We start from the raw sequence: 23867 nt of genomic DNA, 5'->3' as shown, positions 1-23867 counted from the left end.
AAAAAGGACACACTTTCTGAGTAACATGATAATTATCATTCTTCTTCTTTTTCATTTTCTTCTCTTTCCACCTTCTCACTTCGTGAACTAGGCCTTTACTTGCTCTGGCCTCTTCTAAGATTCTACCCAGCTGTCTTCTCTTTCCAGCTTCAACATCTCTTCTGCTTGTTGGTTTATATACAGAATCATTCCTTGTATGTTACATAACTATCATCTATTTAATCATAAATATGAGGAAAACAATGCATCAGAACTTTCTGTATTGATTCCTTTCCTGAGTACAGTATTATAACCTAACACGAAACTGGTCCACAATTGTCCATAAAAGTTTGAAAACCAGCAGCCTGAGGCACGTACAAGTATGTAGGGATAAGACATTACCTACTTTCAATAGCGAGTCAGCACAACTGGGAAGTTCTCTGTTATGAGGTGGTCATCTTGGAAGATAATCACAATATTCACCTCAAACTCTGAAAGTAACAGAAATCAATTAAAAAAAAAAAGGCTTTAGTTTTCCAAATCAGTTCATTATAGGTGTTGTACAGAACTTAGCAAGTGGATACACACACAAAAAAGCACATTACTTGTCCACAGGCAGCCAATGTCAACTGCCTGCAGTTGGAAAAGACACAAGAACACGTGTTATAGCAGTTATTTCGAATATTCTCATGTTCTCCAGTTAATCTGATTAAGATTTTCTTGCTACGGTTAATACAATAATTTATTTAATGAACAAGCCAGAAGATGAACGTCTTTTCTCTCTCTCTTCCTCTCCCCACCCCCATCAATATCGAGAATGACATCTGCGAACATTAGATTATTTTCGAAACAAAACTGAATATCACTGAAATAATTTATAGTGTTCTAAATGATTTATAGAGAAGCACTGGATGTCATCTGAATGACTACTACCTCTTACCGGCATATTATTTGTATGGGACTATAGGCCTAAAACACCATCATTCACCGCACATTTATTTTCCTCTCATGTGGAAGAGAGGCCGGGACCCTCCTCTAAAAATGAGTGTTATGACTGGTTATAATGCTGGTAAGTTGTACATAGTGTTTGCTTACACAATGTAGGTCGACTGTGCGGCATGCGACTGGAACAAAGGCTATGTAACATGCGGCAAACCTTCTCCTGCATGCTCAGCAGTGCAGTTCAGTCTCTCTGTAGGAGTGGTCGTGTTGAAGTTAGATTGCGTATTATTTTTCTGATTGTGTTAGTGAAGTGTTTAAATTTAGATTTTGGAATGGTCGTCTGCTGCTGTTGCTACGCGGAACAGTAACATTAGAAAATTTCTTGTAAATCGTCTTTTTACCTTTCCGCAATTACTCTTTTTCAGACAAGTCTCTACCATGAAAATCCTTTGCTCTAATGTAAATTTCTGTGGTGCCATGTGAGCAAGCTAATCTACACACTTCACTAACACAATCAAAAGAAAACACGCAATGTAACATCAACACAATCACTCCTACAGAGAGACTGAACTGGACTGTCGAGCATATGGGAGACAGTTTGCAGTGTGATGCATGGCCTTTGTGCCAGTTGCGTGTCACCAGTCGACCTACATTATGTAAGCGAACGCTCTATATATGCCGTGCATTGTCTGAATTGATGCATTTCAATAGGAATTTCAGTACAAATGTAACCTCTCTTGCTTTATATTTCCATCTACACTGATGTATTCAACAGAAATTTTTAGCACAAAACTGTCTTCTTTAGTTTTATATACATTAAAACTTCTTTTAGACGTTTTGCTGGCAAAATTCTTATACTTTTCATGTTAATTTATTTCTGTTATACATTTCTCGTTTATGTTTTTTAAACTAGTACAGTCGCATTTTAAATCCCAGGAAACACAAAACGTCATTTATATGTTCCCAAGGGAAAAAATGGAACTCTCTGCATCAAAATCCACAGTTAATTCCCGATTTACCACGAAAATCGTCTGTAGCTGCATTTAGATTGGCAATAGGCCATGATTGTTTGGCTAAACACCTTCATAGAACTGGAATATATCAGTCCCCTAACTGCCCATTGTGCAACTCAAACCAAGAAATGGATTCGGAACACCTCAAAATCTGTGCTTCATTGGCTGGTCATGATAATATCTTTGAAAAATATTGGAGTGCAAGAGGTCAAATAACTTTATTGTCAAACGCCTGGCATTAGAAAACAACATATGTTCTAAATTAATTTTTTCCGAAATTAGGTTTGCTGTGAAAATGTAAGAACACTAAAAATAAAGTATGTGTTCATTTTCAAGATGCAGCCCACTTTAAAATTCGTAGCTACCCATGTTTGCCTCCAACCGTTAGAAACAGTAAATCATTTTTTAACACACCATGATGTAACTGAACAAATTATGGAACAATTATCATAATTTGAGGACATTGTTTATTCCTTAGGAGCAAACAGTCCAAAATAACTGACTTTTTGTAAAATAATCACATAATTGTTATTAAAATGAAGAACATAGTGGAAGAACAAATTTACTCAATTTCCAACAATTTTATGGATTGGAATTTTAAAATGTAATATATCAGACAGCTCTGGCTCTAAGCAGCTAAGATTTTCTACTAATAATCTTACATTCTTCAAGAATTTAGGCACTGAATTATACACTCAAAGATGGCTTAACTGCGAAGTTGTAAATTTCTCTTGTATAAGTTTTACTACACTTAATTTGTTCTCCACATATAGTCTTCAAATACTATTTCAAATGTTATTAAATGTCACTTCAGTTATAAGTTTCTTCTCACTTACACGTTTTTTTTCTTTAGTCCCTCATAAAACATATAAATGAAGTTTTATTGTATTTACAGGCAACATACTTATGAATAGCCGTACACTCTTGGAATGATAATGTTACTCACCGACTTTGAAATTGCTGGTGGAAAGAGTGGGGCAGGTGAAGAGCCGAGGGAAGATCATGTAAATGGGTATCGCCATGCCACAGGGAACATTACCCTCACCAATCTGAATATTCTGTATCTCTGTGGCTGCAAGGAAAGAAGAGAGCTGAAGATGGTTCAGTGTTCTTACAGTCCACTTTCACACTATTTATTGCATAGTGACTTGCGTTTTCAAAAGAATTTTCTTCTAACCCTTACATATCTGTAATTATTATGAAAAACAGAACATTTTAAAGATGAACCTACTTTTGTCACAATTGTAATGGCTTAGTACTTCCTTGTTGGAGTCATTACAATTGTTATTCCTATCGACAAAATGACTCTGAAAGCTGAAACTCAATTACAGGGATTGTTACTGTTGAACTTAGCAGCAGGAGCTACCAACTAAAATTATGAAAACAAAAACAGAAGAAGTACAAATTGCACCTGAGTATAGGAAAGAAATCTAATTACTCTGACACATATCCTGCAATCTCACAGTCTATCGAGTAATAGACAACTTTTAATTTATACTTACATTTCTTAAACCAGAAATTCTAATGTCCAATGAAGTTGGACATCAAACTATAACAACCACAATGAGTGAATTATTATTACTATTATTATTATTATTATTATTATTATTATTATTATTATTAAATTTCTTCTCATCTGATGACAAAGCTCCAACATCTGAATCATGATGCTGCTTGCACAGCAGAAATAAAGAAGGAACAAAACATTTTAGTCTGTTATTTAATGACGCTATATTAACTGTGAGATTTTTAGAGTAGATGGACTTGGTGATGGCGAGATGAGGCAGAGGATTCGCCATGGACTTACCTGGCATTCGTCTTAGTCAGGGAAAAATAAAAATTAAGAATGACACAGACTGTACTAGAGTGCATGGATGACCATTGGGAGAGTTTTTTGACCTGGTTCATAAAACTCTGCAATCTACAGTAACAATAGAGAACTGAATCACATGCAATGGAGAATGCACCAAGTAAACAGCACGTTGATATGTAAGTGACAGTTATGATTGTTAATAGTAACAAAACAAAATATTGACAGTAGTGACAATCCAGTGTCTACAAATAAACGATGTAATTAAAACAATAAAGGGACTTAAACCTGTATCATCACAACATGAATAAATCAGCTGTCAGCAGCCAGACACGGCCAGTTCGCAAATTTTCAGTTATTTTGGAATAATCTTTTAACTTGGATATGTGGTAACAGGAAATAATTTACTAAATCTGTTGTCATCCCAGAATTATGTGACTTTAACTAGCATCTGAATACAGTGGCTATTACCATGCTTTCACAGTCATGTGGCTCTTATCCAAACACTATTCCTACATGCTACTACGACTGCAAATTTCAAACTAGAGTGAGACACTTCTAATTGCAAAAGTTAAATAAAATATCATGTTTACAGACTGATGAGCAACAAGAGTTTGGAAAGAAGTGATGATTCATGATATTTTTCTGGAGCGATTAAGGAAAATCTCAATTTGAGATCACATTTTGAACTCATCCAAATACTAAGCCAATGCAATCAAGGTTGGTAAGGTAATTCTTTCGTTAAGTTTTTTTATGTAAATTACACATAATTTAAGTTTACTAGTACCGTAATTTACTTGGTGTAAACAAACCAGTTTTTATACAGGATGTAAAAACTAATTTTCTTTCCTGTATTAATAGCACAAAAACTATCACAACCATGATGCAATGCAATACTGAACATAACCACATTCCTCCTTTGATAATGAAGGAGCACAAGAGTTGAGAAAAAAAAGTTTACTGCTATCAAGCTGAGTGATGCAGTGCCAATATTCACAAAACAATTGCACCAAGAAGGAACAAAATTACACCAGCACATACGAAAACAGTATCCTCAGCTACTAACATAGCCTGATCCATTTAGGAAGACATCCTATGGGGGGGGGGAGGGGGGGAAGCGTGCAAGTGAGAATGCTGACCTCCTCTTTGAAAAGACTTTGGAACATGTGCAGGTCGCCTCAAATATTTTCATGGCGGTAGATGCACAAGATACTGAGTAGCTCTATGTAGCCTTACTGCTTTTAATCTACACCTTGTGATGAAGACTAGATTTACTACCGTGTGATACAAAAGTCATTTGCCAAATGGAAAAGCAATATTACACTGAAATGACAAATACAGGAGCAGACAAAGACAACAACCACAATAACTACAACAAGGACCATGATAAGGATCACGACATGAAAAGGAACATAACAAAGATAACAAGGACCATGATAAGGATCATAAGACCAAAGACAAGGACCAAGAACCATGACAAAGACAAAAAGGACCATGATAAGGACCAAAAGATCAAGACAATGGCCACGCGCAGAACAGCAACCACGACAAGGAACATGACAAAAACAAGAAGGATCACAATCAGGACCATAACAAAGACATTAAGTATCACAATAAGGACAATAACAAAGATGATAAAGACCACAATAAGAATCATTACAAAGACAACAAAGACCACCATAAGGACCATGAAAAGAAAAGGACCACCATAAGGGTCATGATAAAAATCATGACAAGAACCACGACAGGGATCATGTCATGGCCCTTTTCGTGATTCTTGTTGTCTTTGTTATGGTCCTTATTGAGATATTGGTCCTCCTCATGATCCTTATCATGCCATAATCCTTACCATGTTCCTCATTGTGATGCTTGTCGTAGTCCATGTCATGATCCTTATCATTATCCTTGTCCCTTATCATAGTCCTTGTTGTGATCCTTGTTTCTTTGTCATACCCATTGTGGTTGTGATCCTTGTCGTGGTCCAAGTCATAGTCCTTACAGTGATTCTTGTTGTCTTTGTCATGGTGTCATATGGTACTTTCCTTATTTCAATGCAATTTTCTTTCGTTCTACCAGTTGAATCAATTATCAAATTAGGTGCTGCTATTTTCATGTACAAAATTATTAATAATAATATTATATTTCAGTTTAATAAAGATATATATACTTATTTAACAAGACAAAAAGAAAATATTTTTTTTTCTCAGCATAGCTCAGTAACTTACGGAACAATAGGACTTCACCATTTTTTAACAACTTTTAACCAACTTCCTTTAGAATATAGAATTTTACCAAATATGCCGGTGTTTTAAGAATTGTTTAAAAATACGTTTTTGGGAAGATTATTTATTTTAATTCTCAGTTGATTTATTTATTTCATGGTTTCAAACTTTTTCTTCTTTCTGCCCAAAACTTTATGTTATCTTACTATTTGTTCTTATTTTGCTTTATTTCTTTAATAAATTCTTGTGTTACAGATATTTAACTGGAGTCAAATAATGAAAACCCAATAAATTTCTTAAAGCTCTATTTTGAATAATTTGTAAAGGTCTCAAAGCAGTTTTCTTATTATGTCCCCAAATAAATGATATATACATTAAATGAGAATGGATAAAAGCATAATATACATTCAAGAGACAAGATATAGGCAAAGATCTTTTAAGCTTTTTCAAAATACCAGACATTGGAGCAATTTTCTTACAGACAGACAAAATATGCTTATCCCATGTTAAATGTTCATCAACAATCAAACCTAAAAATTTAACTGATGCAACTTTTTGTATTACAGAATCATTAAATTTTAATTCTTTCGGAATAATATAATAAAATGAAGGTTTAGTGAAAAAAATATATACACACTAGATAGGGAATCATGGTTTCCCCTCCCAATCGTATACACAGTTTTTTTATAAATTCAAAGAAAGCCTATTTGCGCCTAACCAGTTTTCAAGAGTAATAATGTCTGCCTCAAACTTTTCGAACAGTTCTTCAATGTAGTCAGTAATATAAAATACACTAGTCTCTCTTCATATATTTATAAAATTCCCTCCACCTGTATTGTTTACCTTTGAAAAGTTTATTTTGGTAATTTTCCTGCACTATCTTTTTCATATTAAGCAGTTCTTTCTATAGTTGTGTAAATTTTGTTTGTCTTTAGGTGCGTGCTCTCTTATCTTTTTCAGCCATGACATGATCCCTGTCGTAGTTCATGTCGTGGTCCTTGTCATGATTTTTATCATGACCCTTATTGGGGCCCCTTCTATTCCTGGCTTTTGTAAATGATCTGCCAGTTAACATCTTGTTCAGGGTTTGCTTATTCACGGATGATTGTATCGTATACAGGGAAATAAAAAGTTATGAAGATACTACTCTTCTTCAGAATGACCTCAATAGAATAAACGATTGGGCAATGGCCAACAAAATGAAAATAAATTCTCTTAAGAGCAAAGCTGCCATTTTTACAAGAAAAAGAAATAAAATAAATGCATTGTATATGTTAGGGAGTGAAACCATTCCAGAAGTTAACAAATGTAAATACCTAGAAATAACTTTTAGCAGCGATCTCGGCTGGGGGGGGGACACGTTACTGACACAGCGGGAAAAGCATGGACAGCGTTACACTTTGTGATGAGGGTACTAAGAAAAGGCTCTGATAAATCCAAAGAGATTGCATATAAGTCACTAGTTCGTCCAGTAATGGAATACGGTGCTGTATGTTGGGATCCTTACAGATTAGAACATATTAAGACATTGGAAAAGATTAAAAAATGGCTCTCAAGTGGTCGTAATAGTTCAATATTAAAATGGGACACACTCACGGACAGGAGGACACGAATTCGATTATGCTCCATGTTCAAAACATACAGAGGTGAGCCTGCCTGGTGAGTAATAAAAAATAGGTTGCAGCTGCCAAATTACTCTTCAGGAATGACCACTCACATAAATTGAGGGAAAAAAAGACAGAGGACGAACACTGGAAAGTTTTCTTTTCTCAATCGTACTATCAGGGACTGGAATGCTTTACCTGCAGATTTACTAAAGGCTTTATCAATAACCAAAAATATATTTAAAAATAGGCTTAAGGACTTTATTAATAGACGGTAGTATATTATGCACACTATTTAAAGGGTGTAATTGATGTTTTGTTATTTAAAGTGTTGTATCAGTGAAGTGTGTTGTGTCAGTGAAGTTTTATAGTTTATAGTGCTAGTGCAAAGTATTTGAACAGTGAAATGTGTCGTAGTTCCAGTGCAGTGAGTGAGTTGACAGCGAAATGAGTGTAGTGCTGACAGGTACTTGTGCATGTATGAACATATCATACTCTGGATTTTAGTTCGAACTTAGGGTTAAGATACAAATTAGATTTACTTTAAATGTTATTTTAAGTGATCGCGCTTCATTTAATTTAGGATGCTCCTTGTTAATATGATTATACTATTGTTATTATTTATTATTATTATTAATTTATTATTAACTGTATTTATTATTAATTGTCATTATTGAGTGTAATTAGTTACCACTGCCACCAGGTATTTACCCATTTGCAGTGTGAATACATACATACATACATTCATTCATACATACACACATACACACCAGAAATAGACAGACAATTGATAACATTTTGCACTGATGTGTACAAATAGGTAGGATTTTCAGCACCTAATGCAAGAGCTCTACAGTACATGACAAGGATATACTATGCTGGAACAAAATGGCAAAAAAATTTTATATGCAACATTTTAATAAATATGTGCTGCAAATTGCTTTTCAAAATGCAAAGCTCTACAGTATATGACAAGAATATGCTGTGTTGGAACAAAATATTGCCAGATTCAACATTTGTTTATAACTTTCGGCACAACATGCGACTTAACACTACAATACATTTCAAGACATGCCTCTCAAAATGAAGTTTCTAAGATTCAACATAAAGCCTAAATGTATAATATATATTATTTTAATGTACCGAAGTACATATGATATTTCCATGCAGATATTCTGCGTCCGTTCCATTACTCTTTCATTGCTAAATGTATAATATTGGAATGCTAAATGAGGAAACATCCTCAAAAGTTAATGTTTTATTACCATCTCGTGCATAGCCCTCTGCACAGCCACATGTCTCCACACGGACTAACTGTAGCTCTACAGACTTTATGGGCAGCTCACAGCGCTCCACCACCAGCTGGAACATAGCATCACATCCTCTTGTTTTAATATAATCATGACTGGCATGAAGACGGCATCACAAAGTGCAATTTTGTAAAATTTATTTACGTCTGAAAGTCTTGACATAATTCAAATGCTTAATTTTAAGTCAACACTTAATTCTTGAATAATTTCAAGGGAAAAATTGTTCCGGAGCTGGGTATTGATCCCGGGACCCTTCGTTTAGCACATGAATGCTCTACTGACTGAGCTACCCCAGGAATTATACACGACACCGTCACAATTCTTCCCTTTATATCCATACAACTCGAATGGGCTGACAAGATGCCAGAAACCCAACTTTGAGTGCACACAATTCTGCGTGACTTAAATTGTGGCTTTCTGTTAACGTACCAATAGTAACAAATATATTATGCAAACCCGGCCCTGGAACAATTTTTCCCTTGAAATTATTCAAGCCTGCTTTACAGGGAGCTTCTACCTGAAAGCCAGATTTGCATAACTGAATTCTTGTTTTACACACTTTTAGTTTATTTAATGTCTATTATATTTAATGCCATGAGCATCGAGAGTGATGTTATATATATAAAAAGCTATAAAAAGATAATTACAAAACAAAGATAAAAGAAATACATTTAAATAAACAACAAAATAACATTAACAATATGCAATACTCAAAAATACTTATGTATACAGGAGAGTCGAGATATGCAATCAAAAGTTCCATAGGTAAGTAATACAGAATGGTTTACAAGCTTTTATGGGCCTCAAAACCAGAAATAACAGATGAGACTAGTTTTTCAACTATGTCTAATGTATTCAAGCCGTTTCTGAAACAAAATTAAAAATTCGATAATAAAGAACTGTGTTCAAAATAATGGATTAATTGGATTTTCATATACTGTCGATTATTTTAGAAAATATTGGAACTAGGAAATTGGTCTGAAATTGTCTGGTTTAGAGCTGTTGCCTTTCTTGTATATGGAAATCGTTTTTAGAGATTTTTAGAGAATTAGGTAACAGTTTATGCAAATAGCCAGTGGAACAACAATATATGGAATAACACTTTTAATGAGTTCAGCACTAATGTCATACAATGTCTCAAAAAAGAATTGTCCCTCCAGCATTTCTTGGGACGTCCCAGTGATCTCTCTCCTTAAGGAAGATAATGAACCATAGCTCTTGGGATTCTGGGTGATGACATCTGTTGTAGTTGGCCCATCCAGTTTGCCTGGCAATTTTGTATATAGTGGAGAATTAGCTTTAGTCCCAGTTCTTCCATTACTTTCCCATTTCGTTACATGGTCCCACCTTGTACATCCTATTGTATATAGCTCGCGCAAGGAACAATTACCAAAAAGCAATGGTGGTGTTGCTGTATGTTTTGACGTGTGTATGTAGGCACGCCGAGGGGGGAGAGGTGAGAGCTGATGGAAGTACTGTCTCTTCCAAGAAGATGAACAAATGAGGACATCGCTAAGGAAATTGAATAGTAATCTATATAGCTCTACTGATAAATTGTTTGTGTTTGTAATTTGAAGTAGTTTGCATGATATGTATTATCAATTTCTGTATATCACAACTGGTTGAATTGTTTATGCCTTAAATTTAATTAAATTGTTTTGTATTATAATATAGCTCAACTTATGAATGATTGTTTGCGTTTGTAAATTTAATAATCTGATTGGCTATGTATTGTATACTTTTAGTAGAGCCATCGATGTAGCTCAGTCGGCAGACTCGCTGGGCTGCTGATCCGGAGCTGCATTCGGGCTTGGGTTGGATCCCCCTTTGGACTTTGGTTTCTTCAGAGGTTTTCCCCAGCCGTGGGACTGAAGCCGGATGGTCTATGGCGAGTCCTTGGCATCAACCCCTTTGATTTGATTACCTGGTTGGGTTTTTCCGAGGTTTCCCCCACCGAAAAGGCAAATGCCGGGTAATATTTTGGCGAATCCTCGGACCTCATCTCATCTCACTACATCTCGCCAAAATGTAAAAAAATTGTACAAAATTGTAAAAATTGTAGAAAATTACTAAATTGTAAAAGTATAAAAATTTGTAAAAATTGTAATTGTAATATTGTAAAATGTTGACATGTTCCACATCTTAAAGCTTCATTGCTCATGTAAGATCTATGGAATAAAATGAATGAATGAATGAATGAAATAAAGAACGTAGCAAGAGAAACATTCTAAGCTAATTAAATGCGCAACATATGTTTACAAATGAAATAATAATACCATGTGATACAAGACGCGTATTCACATGCAATGAAACATACTAAAGTCGTAATGTAACTATCACAACGCAAGACTGATTGTATCAATGTCATTTCACTTCCAACTGTACTCTTGAATATCACTCAAGCTATCTCGTAACCTTTCCTGTTGCCCGCTCTTCCTTATCGCAGTATTTCATTCGCATTCCTTCTGTCGGTATTCCCTGCTTGCAAGACCTATATCGCATAAATCGCATCTCATTTGCTGTTATCCTGTTTTCATCCCTTCTCATTATCCATGCTTCACTACCATAGCTTAACACTGGCCTTGCAATGGTTTTATAGAGACGTATTCTTGTGTTCTTTTATACTAAAAATGGTTTCTATACAAATTCATGTTCTTAAAAAAGTGTAATGCGTTGTCACTACATTCGATAACATTATCATTAATTTATTTCACTGAATTTATAAAATAATTATTGAAATCATCGACCATTAAAAATATTAACTTTAATTTGAGAACAATTGTTTCTGGTTTTATTAATAGTTTGCCAAGCTGCCTTATACTTGCATAATCAATGATTATTAATTGCAAGCAAATGAATGGTACAATTCTTTTTCAAGTAAACTTATATCTCAGTGGGAAGGTAACCAAATTCAACATCTTACAGTTATAGAACAACATTTAACATTGCCAGCAGCCATGAGTGTCAAGCTGGACATCTCGCAAAACAGATTTAGATCCAAATAAGTTCATGATATGCAAAGAAACACATGTAATGTTAGGTACGAATTATCTAAATACCAACAGTACAGATGTTGTATTGGGGAGTGAAATAAAAAAACTCAAATCCACTAAAATTCTAGTGCCAATGAACAACCATCCAACTTTCGTAATGACACACGACTAGTATTCAAAAAATTCTATAGAAATCAATGAAAACTATAATGTTTCCTCTTCTTCGTATACTAGGCTAGTAAGCCTGTTTTTCCAGTCGAGTCGAGTCTCTTCAGTTTTGGTAACGCAGATGTCTAGCTTTCAATTTACATTTTCAGTGATCTTGGTTACATTTTCTGATGACCTTCAGATTTCACACTTCTTACCAATCTGCAATTTATTCAATTTATGTGTACATTCAATTTATCTTTGTACCCAGGTTCCATCCCCGGCATACTCCTGATTTATAACTTGCATTGGGCAAGTCCGCGGACTAGGCAATGCAGTGGTTTTCTCTGGGAGCCCCGGTTCTCCTTTGACATCCCAAAAAATCTCCACCATCATTATCATCATCATCATCATCATCATCATCATCATCATCACGAGTATAGCATAGACCAGTCTCCTACGATGCATTCTGAGCAACAACTCCATTGGTAAATTGGTCTACACAACTGGCTTCATATGGATGAATGACAAAAATTAAGTATCCGCTATAGTTAAAAAACACTTCTTTTTCTACCATCCAATTCATAAAGTATTTTAAAACATCTATATAATTAATAAAAGAGCTGCAGATGCCACTGAAAAAAGACAGCTTAAAATGTATTCAGGTGTAGGCATTAGATCCAACATCTATCTGCTATTTCTTATTGGAGTTCTATTAACTAGACTATGAGAATTTTTTTTTTTTTAGGTGGATGCGAGTATGAAATGATGGGACAGCACAAGTAGCTTTCATTCATCTCTCTTTCACAGGCAAGATCATTTTAAGTTCTATCTACAATAAAGAAAACTACAGAAAGTTGGAAACTCCACTTCAATTAGGAAGCATGCCTACAATATCCATTCGTGGACTTCGGACCTAATTGCAAATATATTAATCCCTACACCATGGAAAAGTGGAAACAAAAGAGGATAACAACAACATTTTGGACTCAGGGACTGAACAAGCACACAATGCTCAATTTCTGAGTACAAGCAATACAACAGTTTAACAAAAGGTAAGTTAACCCTTAAATGAAGTTAAGCACAGTCATACATACATACATACATACATATATATATATATATATATATATATATATATATATATATATATATATATATACATATATACAGCGCTTTTTTTCAGCCGGAACAGTCCGGAACACGTTCCGGTAAACTTTTTGCCATTACAAATTCCAACGAGATACATTTTATAAGCAAAATTGAAAATTAAAATTGCCGCCATTGCCGAGTCCAAGAGCTTACATTTTCTCATTATTATCGTTGGTGCAAAAGTAACTCATGCAATCTAGTGCTGCCATCTTCCGTTATTGATCCTGAAACTATAGCTTGAAATCGCAAAATTTCCGTTAAGCTTAAAATAGATGAGCTTCGTTTGGAACTTATTATAATATAAGGTATGTAGGCCTAATATTTTTAAATCTACGTTTTTGTTGTACAATGTGATCGAGTGATAGAGTTCTGGTAAACCTTTTTTTCCAGAAAAAAGCACTATATATATATATATATATATATATATATATATATGCATCTGCATAGAATTGGAATTTATCGGTCCCCTAACTGTCTATTGTGCAACTCAAATCGAGAAAATGGATTCAGAACACCTCAAAATCTGTGCGTCAGCGCTGACCATGACAATATCTTTGAAAAACATTGGAGTGCAAGAGGTCAAATGACTTTATTGTCAAACGCCTGGCATTAGAAAACAACAACATTTATAATCGATGTACAGATGTCACATAATAATATTATACATATACAAGTCAATATATAATTAAATGTATTGAAGATCTTAAAAAATGAATGGTTTTATAAAATAACACTACCAATTTTACCTAATGACATTACCATAGCACAAAGAATACACAAAATCCTTATATGATTATGAAGAATAATGAAATAATGGTACAATGGGTGAAAGGAACAAAAGTTCATGAAGAAAGTCTCTCAAAGCTGACTTTATTTACCACATATCTGCAGATACATCAGCAAAACAATACTACCACCAAAGGAATAATGTAATCCATAAGATGGCTACACGAAATTAAAAAAGATGTTTCACAAAGAACAAACAGCAATTAAATAAAAACTATCAATCTACGCAAAAATATGTCAGATATTCAAAAATATTTACTAAGAAATAGATTAGAAATATGTCAGATATTCAAAAACCTTTACTAAGGAATAGATTAGAAATATGTCAGATATTCAAACACATTTACTAAGAAATAGATTAGTAACACTTTTAGGTCGGATAGTGGACATAGCTCCTCCGAAAGATACTAACTGCTACGAGTATGATGTATGTACTTTGTGCAATGAAAACACCCATAAAATACATAGCACTTACTCTACTCCTATTAAGTAGTTGAGTAAAGAAGGAATAAAAATATCTAGCTGGAAAACATGACAACTAATGGTATAAACTAAACTTCAGGTATTTTGAGCACAACAGCAATGTAGCTTATCTGTCAAAATCTGCTGGGTTCACAAACTTAACTGTTTAGTGAGTTAATTCACCTCATACCTCTCCTGTAAAGGGTTTGGTGACACAGCATAACGTTGAGTCCAGGTGGCCAGTCACCAGAAACCTTGGGATACGGCCTTTGTCCTTGATGTTCTGCAGTGATTCTGGTGTGATGGAGAAGTTTACTGGATGGGGAACTGCCTTTTCACATGAGGATGCCTGTAACGAGTTCAGTAGTAATTGAAATTGGTAGAACTTTATGTATACTATGGACTGCTTTATTAATTATAACTTGCTTCATATTACTGTTTCACTGCTATGTACGGGTTACCAAAATGTTCTCAGCCAAAATTTGGTCACTATACAGAGTGGATGAGTAACCTCTGCATCAAAATGAAAATGGTAATGGATCATGAGGAGAGATTTGTTTCTATGAAGCATTTGGCAACATCACGGATGCTGCAATAACTCTTAAGCAAATGCGGTCTGCACTTCTTACCTTCCCCTTCCTATCTATTGTACTCAGTTGGAAATACACGAAATGTGCTGCATTGCAAGATTCATTTAAACGATTTTTGCTATTATTCAGTTTAAATTTATGCCTAAACAGTTTAATTTGCAAAAAAAGATTCAAGACATTAACTGTACAGATTATTTTTACTTACTGTATCTGCTTGTATAGCATTCAGCCATTTCTCTCGGGACATTATCGCAATAGAGCACTGCAAACCTTGGGCAAAAACTATTTTTTTCCTGCTTAACGGTGCTTCATCAAAGGAAAAGTGTAATAAAAGTTTTGTTATATTTAACACGTAAAATCATCCTTAAATTTTGGTGCAGGGGTTACCATATATATATATATATATATATATATATATATATATATATATATATATATACAGGTGGTCCACTTAACTCTTTCACCTCCAATAGGAGTGAAATATTTCAGATATTCACAAACCAACAATTACAAGTTAAATTACATCGAAGGGACATCTGATACACGTAATGTATTTTTTGTGCATGAAATACTTTTCAAGATATTAGAGTTAGCTTTCTTTTTCAAATGGGAACCAACTACACTGACCGGCAAAGAAAAAAAAAAAAAAAACCGATCACTTGAAAAAAATACTAAAAGTAAGTTTAAATGTAAATTACGAAGTAATCTCAGAAATAACATAACTGTTATCGTACTAAATTTAAAAATTACACTTTTATGAACTTTTGACACGTAAATTCACGCCTTTCACACCAATTAATCTTCGGTTTATTGCCTAACAAGGAAGGAGTGTGTTTCTGTGCTGAACATGTGGGGTAGGTCATCATAAACAATTGAAGAGGTTTTATTGCTTTATTGCTTCCTTTCCTTTTTGAAAATGAAAAACAACTGTCGAAAATGGTTTGTTTGCCATTTCGTCAGTAAGTTTAGTTCAGACAATGCCTCTGTCACCCCACGACGTTGCCAGAGCTGCTGCTCTCATTGATGACGGACGCAGCCTCCATTATGACGCTGCTACCATAGGAGCACCATACACCATGGTGCAAGAGGCTGTGAAATGGTTCTGGGAAACACAGTTACTCCAAAAAACCTGGATCTGGCAGAAAAAGAAAGACTTCAGCCTGAGATGACCGATTTCTCGTCAGCCAGGTTCTAAGAAACCGCCATACCACAGCAGTTGAAGCTCGGAATCGACTACAACATATGCGGGTGTTAATGTGAGCAAGAGGACTGTTCGACGACGCCTTGGAGAACAAAATCTTCAATCACGACGACCTGCTACGGAACCAGATCTGACCAGACAGCACCGAGTCGACCGTCTGCAATTCGCTTGTCAGCATGCCCAATGGACTGTGCAGCAGTGTGCTGTTCTCTGATGAGTTCAGGGAAAGAGTCTGAAGACGATCTGGAGAGCAGTATGCAGAGTGCACATTGTCTGCAAGGACGCCATTCAGTGGAGGCCCCATGATGGTGTGAGGCAGCATCTCCATGGAGGCCCGAACAGAACTGGTGATTGTCGAGAATGGTAGTCTCAACGCTCACGCTCACCGCTACATCAACGAGATTCTCGTCGATCACGTCGTGACCTTTGCTCCATTCATTGGAGACAATGCTCGACCACATGCAGTGCACTACGTATCACAGTATCTTGATGCATTGGAGATTGTTCGTCTCAACTGGCCAGCTCAGAGTCCTTAACTAAACCCTATTGAACATCTCTGGAGTACGTATCCAAGATCGTAATCCTGTTCCGGAGATCTTAGGTGATCTGCAGGCGGCACTCCAAGAAGAATGGGACAATATCAACCAGAGAAACATCATAACCTTAATTGAGACCATGCTTGAGAGAATGGCGGCAGTAATTAGGGCCAGAGAAGGACACACCAGATACTGAATGTTTGTTTCAGTTATTGTCAGTGTGAATTTAAGTTTTATGCATAATCATCATGTTCAGTTAAGTTTAATGGACAAATATTCAGCTGTAAGTTAAGTGAAAAATTTTACAAAATTCCAACAAAAGTGTAAATTTATGAACACATAACGGTCATTGACTCACAATTATTGTGAAAGGTGTGAATTTAAGTGTCACAAGTTCATAAAAGTGTAATTTTTAAATTGAGTTCGATTACAGTTATGTTCTTTCTGGGATTACTTCATAATTTACATTTAAACTTGACTTTTTGTATTTCAAGTGATCGGGTTTTTTTGCCGGTCAGTGTATATTTTGCATTGCAAATGTTAAGTTAGCTCTGTCTAATAACAACTGGCTACTTTACTGACTGTTTGAATGTCACCAGTAAGAGTGAACATAAGCAATATCTGACCAAGGATCGAACAGAGGCAAAAAAATTCTGGTTTGAGTTGTGCGTCAGTTAAATCACAATCACAATCTACTGTACATTTTAATACTATGGAAATGTTGCACATGGTGAAGTGAGACATAAAAGTATTGACACACAATTATAACCAGAATTGTCCTCCCTCTGTTCGATTCTTGGTCAGACATTGTTTATTTTACTCTTACTGGTGACATTCAATGAGTCAGTAAAGTAGCCAGTTCTTATTAGACAGCGCTAACTTAACATTTGCAATACAAAACATAGCTGGTTCCCATTTAAAAAAAAAAAAAAAAAAAAGACAGTTGATTCTAGTATCCTGAAAAGTATTTCATGTACAAAAATATATTACATGTATCAGATGTCCTCTTCGATGTAATTGCCAGTTTGTGTATATCTGAAATATTTCACATGCTATCGGAGATGAAAGAGTTAAGTGAGCCAGAGTGATTCACGAGGATTTACCGTCACTTACGGAACTTACATATATCTGAAGGCATTTTGAACAAAAAAATGTCATATAAACATGTGCCCTAATCTTAATATTTTCATAGTTACATTAATTTGAAGTTGTTTGTAAAATACCATTATTCTTTAGTTTTAAGACTAAAAACATCACAGATAAAGAATGAACTATTCAGAAGTATCATTTCTTTAATTAGCTAGTATTCTGAAACTAAAAATGTGTGGTGAATTCTATAGTTGCTTCGTACAGATTTTTTTTTTTTTTTTTTTTCGATTTTTAACTACAAAATTACATTTTTTTCTTACGTATTTATCACAATAATTGTTACAAATGATGCCACTCTTGTAAATTCTTTAAGACTGTATATTAGGATACATAATTAAACTGTAAAGAATCAAGTTCCTAAAGTCGTATGATTTGTAGCCATTTTTGTGATAAGTGTGTAAGAATGATGTAATTTTTAGTTAAAAATTGAAAAACAAAATCTGTACAAAGTAATTAACACATTTTTAGCTTCAGAACACTAACCAATTAAAGAAATGATACTTCTGAATAGTTCATTCTATATTTGTAATATGAAGGGTCCAGGGAAAAAACCAGGTAAGTCACTTTTTTGTCGAGATGGAGTTTGAGATGCATTAGATTCCCTATGGAAAGGATTATCCTTTAGAGGTATGAAACAGGAAAAGAAACAGATTAATCATGGGTTTATTTGCCTTCAAATTTTTGGCGTACAGGAAAAGAAGTAGGTAAGTCAACTGTTTCAGCGAAGAAAACAGATTTCATGGAAAAAGTGACTTACCTGGTTTTTTCCCTGGACCCTTCATATATATAGCATTCTTTCTGTCACAGCAGACTGTCTAAATGATGAAGAATGCTATATAAATTTAAATTTCTTGATATAATAATTGTAACAGTAACAAAGGTTCAATTTGATAATACATGATAGTACCTATGAAAAAAATTATGATAATGGGACTACTATACTATGTAATTTGAACAATAGAACAGGTAACAATCAGTCCATGCTCCTCCCCTTCTAAAAATAAGCTTATAAAATTTAGAATGCCATGATGGTGTAAATATAATGGTATCAAGAGTGACATACTGCTGCAGCACTTATGCAGTCACATTCTTCTCTCTCACGACACAGTTACATTATGGTTAGACCTCGGACTTCTGTTAAGTCTTAAATTATGAATACCGGAACATAATTATTAATGAATTCATTGGGCTCACTGTTCTAAGGTTACTAATACATAAGTGCTCATAACTTACAGTAGCCTGCAAATTAATCCGAACAACGTAATTACTTATGCAAAAACACTCAAACGGGATAAAAAAAGGATCTAAGACATACCTCAGTAATCTATGTGGCCTCTCTTGTTCCTAATAACAGCTCTGAGACGATTTGGCATGGATTCCACTAATTTCCCACAAATATTCTTCATTTCTTCATCGCAAAACCATACACCAATGAGGGCAGAAATCATCTTCTCCTTTGTAGAACAATCCATTTTTTGCATTCTTCTTTTGCAAATTGACCACAAGTTCTCAATGGGGTTGATGTCGGGTGAGTTGCCTGGCCAGGGGAGTACCTGAATATTCTTCTTGTTGAAGAATTCTGTAGTTTTTCGAGATGTATGGCATGGTGACAGGTCTTGTTGGAACACACCTCTGCCATCCGGAAATGATTTTTGCAGCTGGGGCACGATTCTGGTTTCCAATAAGTGAATATATTTGTCAGAATTCATCATTCCCTTAATAGGTATTAATGCTCCAGGCCCTTCATGTGTAAAACACCCCAAAACATTACTTTAGGGGGGTATTTGGGTGCGTGTTGGAGATGAGCTGCTGTTACTTTTTCGGATCCTTTCCGTACGTAAGAAACACGGTGGCCGTGGACCTCGAAATGAGACTCATCAGAAAAAAGTACATTCTTCCAGTCATTCACTGTCCAGTGTTGATGTAATTTTGCCCACATTAAGCGTTTTTTTGCACATAACAGGGGTTAGCAGTTGCTTCTTAATAGGCTTACGAGCCCTTCGTCCAGCTTCCAAAAGCCTACGCCGCACTGTTGTGACGTGAATATTCGCCCCAGTGGTAGCCATTAACTCGCGGGTTAAGTCGACAGCAGTTATTCTAGGATTTAATTTACTTTTCCTGACAATTAAACGATCATCTGCAGGTGAAGTCTTCCTTTTCTGGCCACAGTTTCCTTTTTTTTCTGGGGTGTGATGGATCCAGTCTCCCTGTATCGTTTTATGATCGAATTAACAGTAGCCAAACCGATGTGACATTCTGCAGCAATTTGCCTGTGTCATACAAGAATGCTCTGCTAATGTTATAATTTTAGACTGTTTTCGTGGAGTTGTATCCATTTGTGAAGACGACAGAATGTACACAGGATTGCAGTATTAAGTCTTCAACACAACTGAAATGCTTATAAGTACAAAACGACAGGCAAAATGTCACATATTATAAAAAAAATAATAACGACAGACCTTCAACAATGGAATTACACGTACTACAGATGTCAATTAAAGCGGTATGAGCAGCTGTGAGGCCAAAAATGACAGAAAATGTAAAAATATGTCTTGTTCGGATTAATTTGCACGCTACTGTATTACAATTTAATTAATTGATTTACCAATGAATTTACAATTGACACATTATGAATAATTGGCATTGCAATACATAACGTTTTGCTCTAATTTTTATATTGTGAAACTTCGCCTTTTCTAGACAGAACCATTTTATAAGCAAAATAAAATTCTTCCCATTGTTACCGAAGCAATGGCTGCATATTTAAATCCAGCGCTAAACTGCTCAATCAGACACCTTCCAGGAATTTCTTTATTCCTACAATCAAACTATTACAGGATATTTGAACCATACCCACCCCATGACATTAATTTTTTTTTTCACTGCTACACGAAAATTTAAAAATATATCCTACATGACAAATACAAATAGGAAATTTTAGACTCTAAAACCTTAAAAATAGGTTTCAATGAGCAAAATAGGCATTTTTAGGCACCATAAAACCGGATATAAAATGTGAAGATATTTAACTAAGCTTAGTTTCAGTTTATCCCTACAGAAGAAAATAGGCATTTAACCTAAAATCCGAGGTCTAGTTATTACCAATCAGCTACCTGTTTTGAAGACTTAGAGGAGTGGTGCAATTTATGTGGCAGAGTTGTAATATGTGCCTTGTAATGCATTTCTGAAAGTTACTTAGTCTCCTATGGTAAATACAATTTCAAGTGCTAAAAATACCAATTTATGCAGTTAAAATGTAATTTATATTCACACAAACTACAGTAACTATAAATATGCAATTAATTAGTGATTCTACAATGGACTATAGTGGACTTTATGTTGCCAGCAAACACCTGATACATTAAGAAGATTGACTGATTGATGATTATTAAGCATTACGGTATACAGTGACAAAAACAGTGGCAACTGACATGTCCAACGGTTAAATAACAGTCGAGGATATCTCATTATACTGGCAGCGCGGACACTGGGTGTTAGAGCTCCTGACCACTGAATCTCTATAAAAGGATAGCGTTCCTGATTACTGAATCTCTACAAAAAGCATGCTAGCCTATTAGATTGAAGCAAAGTAGAAAGTAACTTGAAAAGAAAATCTTATCGAGTAAGAAAATTCTGATTTCATTTAGTCATTTAGTGTCCTGCCCAAGGGCAGGTCTTTCACTGCAAACCCTGCTTTCTCCAGTCTTTCCTATTTTCTGCCTTCCTCTTTGTCTGCTCATATGATCCATATTTATCATCTTAATGTCATCTGATATCTCCTTCTGCCCTGAACTATTCTCCCATTCACCATCCTTTCAGTGCATCTTTCAGTAGGCAGTTTCTTCTCAGCCAGTGATCCAACCAATTCCTTTTTCTCTTCCTGATCAGTTTCAGCATCTAATTCTGATTTAATAACAAAATACAAAACATTTACTTCTAAATTAATAGCAGAACAGAAAGGAAGGGCGTGTGACATTGTGCCCTTTCAAAGGAGCCGCGTCTGGTTAGAGCAATGCTACTACTGCCTGTAAGACATACTTAAGTACCTATAGAACCATTAAATTTTACAACTGTCAGAATTGCATTCAATGCAGTAGTACAATCATACACTGAGGATGCAGTAAACTTTTCGATCTTTCTGTACTTACCTTATACTCCACAATGAATTCAGCTACTTTGATAAGGTCCTTCGCTAGAAAGCTTCGTTTCATCTCACATCGCAAGAGATACTGTATATTGACAAACACCCCATGATAAGTTTCATACAAAGTTTTATTTGCTCTAGGAATCAACGGAAACTCGAATGGAATCTCTGTTTTTCCTGCAGGGATCTTCCCCGGTGCTGCAACCTCCAATACACATGAAACCAGTTGGATTGGCTGTAAAGAATTAAGGACAAAGTAAGTGCAATGTTAAGTTACGCCTAACCTGCTAAGTTACAGCTCAAAGAAAATAAAAACACACCTTAACAGAGTTGTAAAATGCTTCAAATATTCCAACATTTTTGGCGCTTAATTGTAGATTGACAGTTCCTTCCATAGTTAATGAAATGCCATCGTGTTTGACATCTGAGCCAGATTGTACTAAGATGACACCAGTTATCTTTTCCTAAAATCAGTAACGATGTAAAGGTTTTATTAAGTCTGAAATGCATAACGACCGATAAAGCTTAGACATGAAGACGAATCACACAAAACTTCACCAGACCTCTTACACGCTGTTCGAAGGAGTTGTAATAGAGCCAATTGGCTAGTCTACATCCATCGAATCACACAGTCATCTTACCCAAGAGTCAACTGGCTAGTCTCTGAAATTACGACAACTCATCCTAACTAAAGTTTTTCCGTGGTTTTCCTAAGGCGCTAAGACAAATGTCGGGATGAGCCCTAAAAGAAATGGGCCACGAACCTGCATTCACTTTCCCAGACATTGGTGGCAGCTCAAAATTAATGATTATTCACATCAAACTCGGGATCTAACAGAATTTAATCGTCCCCTTCTACAGATCAATGGAGTTATCAAAGAGCCAATTGGCTGGTCTCTGATTTGAGAAAAATCATCAAAGAGCCAATTGGCTATTACCGTTAAGATGATTAATTCCTACGCGTTCGAATCTTCAAACAGCCAAATTGGCTATTACCTTTTCGTGCCTAGACTTCTACCACTTCTCCTTCTAGTTGCTACCATCGCGTTTCTAACTCCTCCGGATCAGGTCGTTGTACTTCTCCCCCCCCCCCCGTATGTTTTAGCTAATCAATTACGCCCATTTTCGGCTTCCCCCTCGAAATTTCTAGCTCTCCTTCACTGGGACGGCGAAACCCGAAGTGAGACAAGTGGCCAACAGGCTTGGAGCTCATATATTCAGTTTTTCACAGCTCCAACTCTCCCCTTGCAAGGGCGTGTTTTCACGTACCATTAAAGTTACTCCTCCCATTTCCCCTCTCATTCGTTCATTACACAACTTTAACATACCCCTTCATGGTACACTTTATTGGCTTTCTTGACTCTAATATCCAGATTTATCGCCATTTTTTCGAATTCACAGAGTTTACTAACTCACATATACTGTTACTGCAACGCCTTAAACCTTTGTCATGCTGTATGTCAGTGTGTCAGACAGCTTTCCAACTCAATAATTAGTGGTGGGGAAAAAATAACGTAACAGTTATTTTGGAACCGTTCCTTGTTTGGAACTGTTCCAAAAAGTAACAGTACCTTGTTCCAAAATAACAGTGTTGCTCTGAGCTAGTACGAAATACTTGCGGTTACTCTAGGCGGTTACAAATACTCGTTTCGCTTTGGAACTACATTATGACAACGCCTGTTCCACAGAACGGAACATGTTTGGTACTATTGAAAGCAGTGACGCCAACTTTTGAAAAACAGTGGGTGGGCTCAAACATTTGACGAGCCTAACCCTCACCTGCCATGCTACATTCAATTACTATTCCAACGCCAATAGGTTGGCGAA

The 23867-nt window shown here is 35.5% G+C and overlaps 1 protein-coding gene across 5 annotated transcripts; it reads right to left on the bottom strand.

Annotated features, from left to right (window-relative positions):
• Window positions 1-238: 238 nt before the first annotated feature.
• LOC138696299 (vacuolar protein sorting-associated protein 26C) lies at window positions 239-23652 on the bottom strand. Of its 5 annotated transcripts, none has more exons than XM_069821060.1 (7): window positions 23612-23652; window positions 22361-22504; window positions 22045-22275; window positions 14611-14769; window positions 8836-8932; window positions 2881-3006; window positions 239-470 (listed from the first exon to the last, which is right to left on the bottom strand). In XM_069821060.1, the coding sequence occupies exons 2-7, from the start codon at window positions 22433-22435 to the stop codon at window positions 388-390; spliced, it is 771 nt and encodes a 256-aa protein (XP_069677161.1). In that variant the 5' UTR covers window positions 22436-22504; window positions 23612-23652; the 3' UTR covers window positions 239-387. The 5 variants fall into 5 exon arrangements, with proteins under 5 accessions (XP_069677161.1, XP_069677160.1, XP_069677159.1 ...); XM_069821059.1 differs by lacking the exon at window positions 23612-23652 and adding an exon at window positions 23457-23543; XM_069821058.1 differs by lacking the exon at window positions 23612-23652 and adding an exon at window positions 23369-23534.
• Between the last annotated feature and the right edge of the window lie 215 nt (window positions 23653-23867).

Source organism: Periplaneta americana, chromosome 3, assembly GCF_040183065.1.
Source record: "Periplaneta americana isolate PAMFEO1 chromosome 3, P.americana_PAMFEO1_priV1, whole genome shotgun sequence".
Classification (NCBI taxonomy): Eukaryota; Metazoa; Arthropoda; class Insecta; order Blattodea; family Blattidae; genus Periplaneta; species Periplaneta americana.
Note: the sequence above shows the minus strand (reverse complement) of the source record. Positions and strands in the feature narration are given on the sequence as shown.

Coding starts and splice junctions, on each gene's coding strand:
- LOC138696299 (XM_069821058.1), bottom strand. CDS start 23,425: ATGGCGATAAATCTGGATATTAGAGTCAAGAAAGCCAATAAAGTGTAC. Junction 22,505..23,368: donor ATAAAGTGTACCATGAAGGG/GTATGTTAAAGT, acceptor TACTGATTTTAG/GAAAAGATAACTGGTGTCAT. Junction 3,007..8,835: donor AGAGGGCTATGCACGAGATG/GTAATAAAACAT, acceptor CTTTCCTTGCAG/CCACAGAGATACAGAATATT.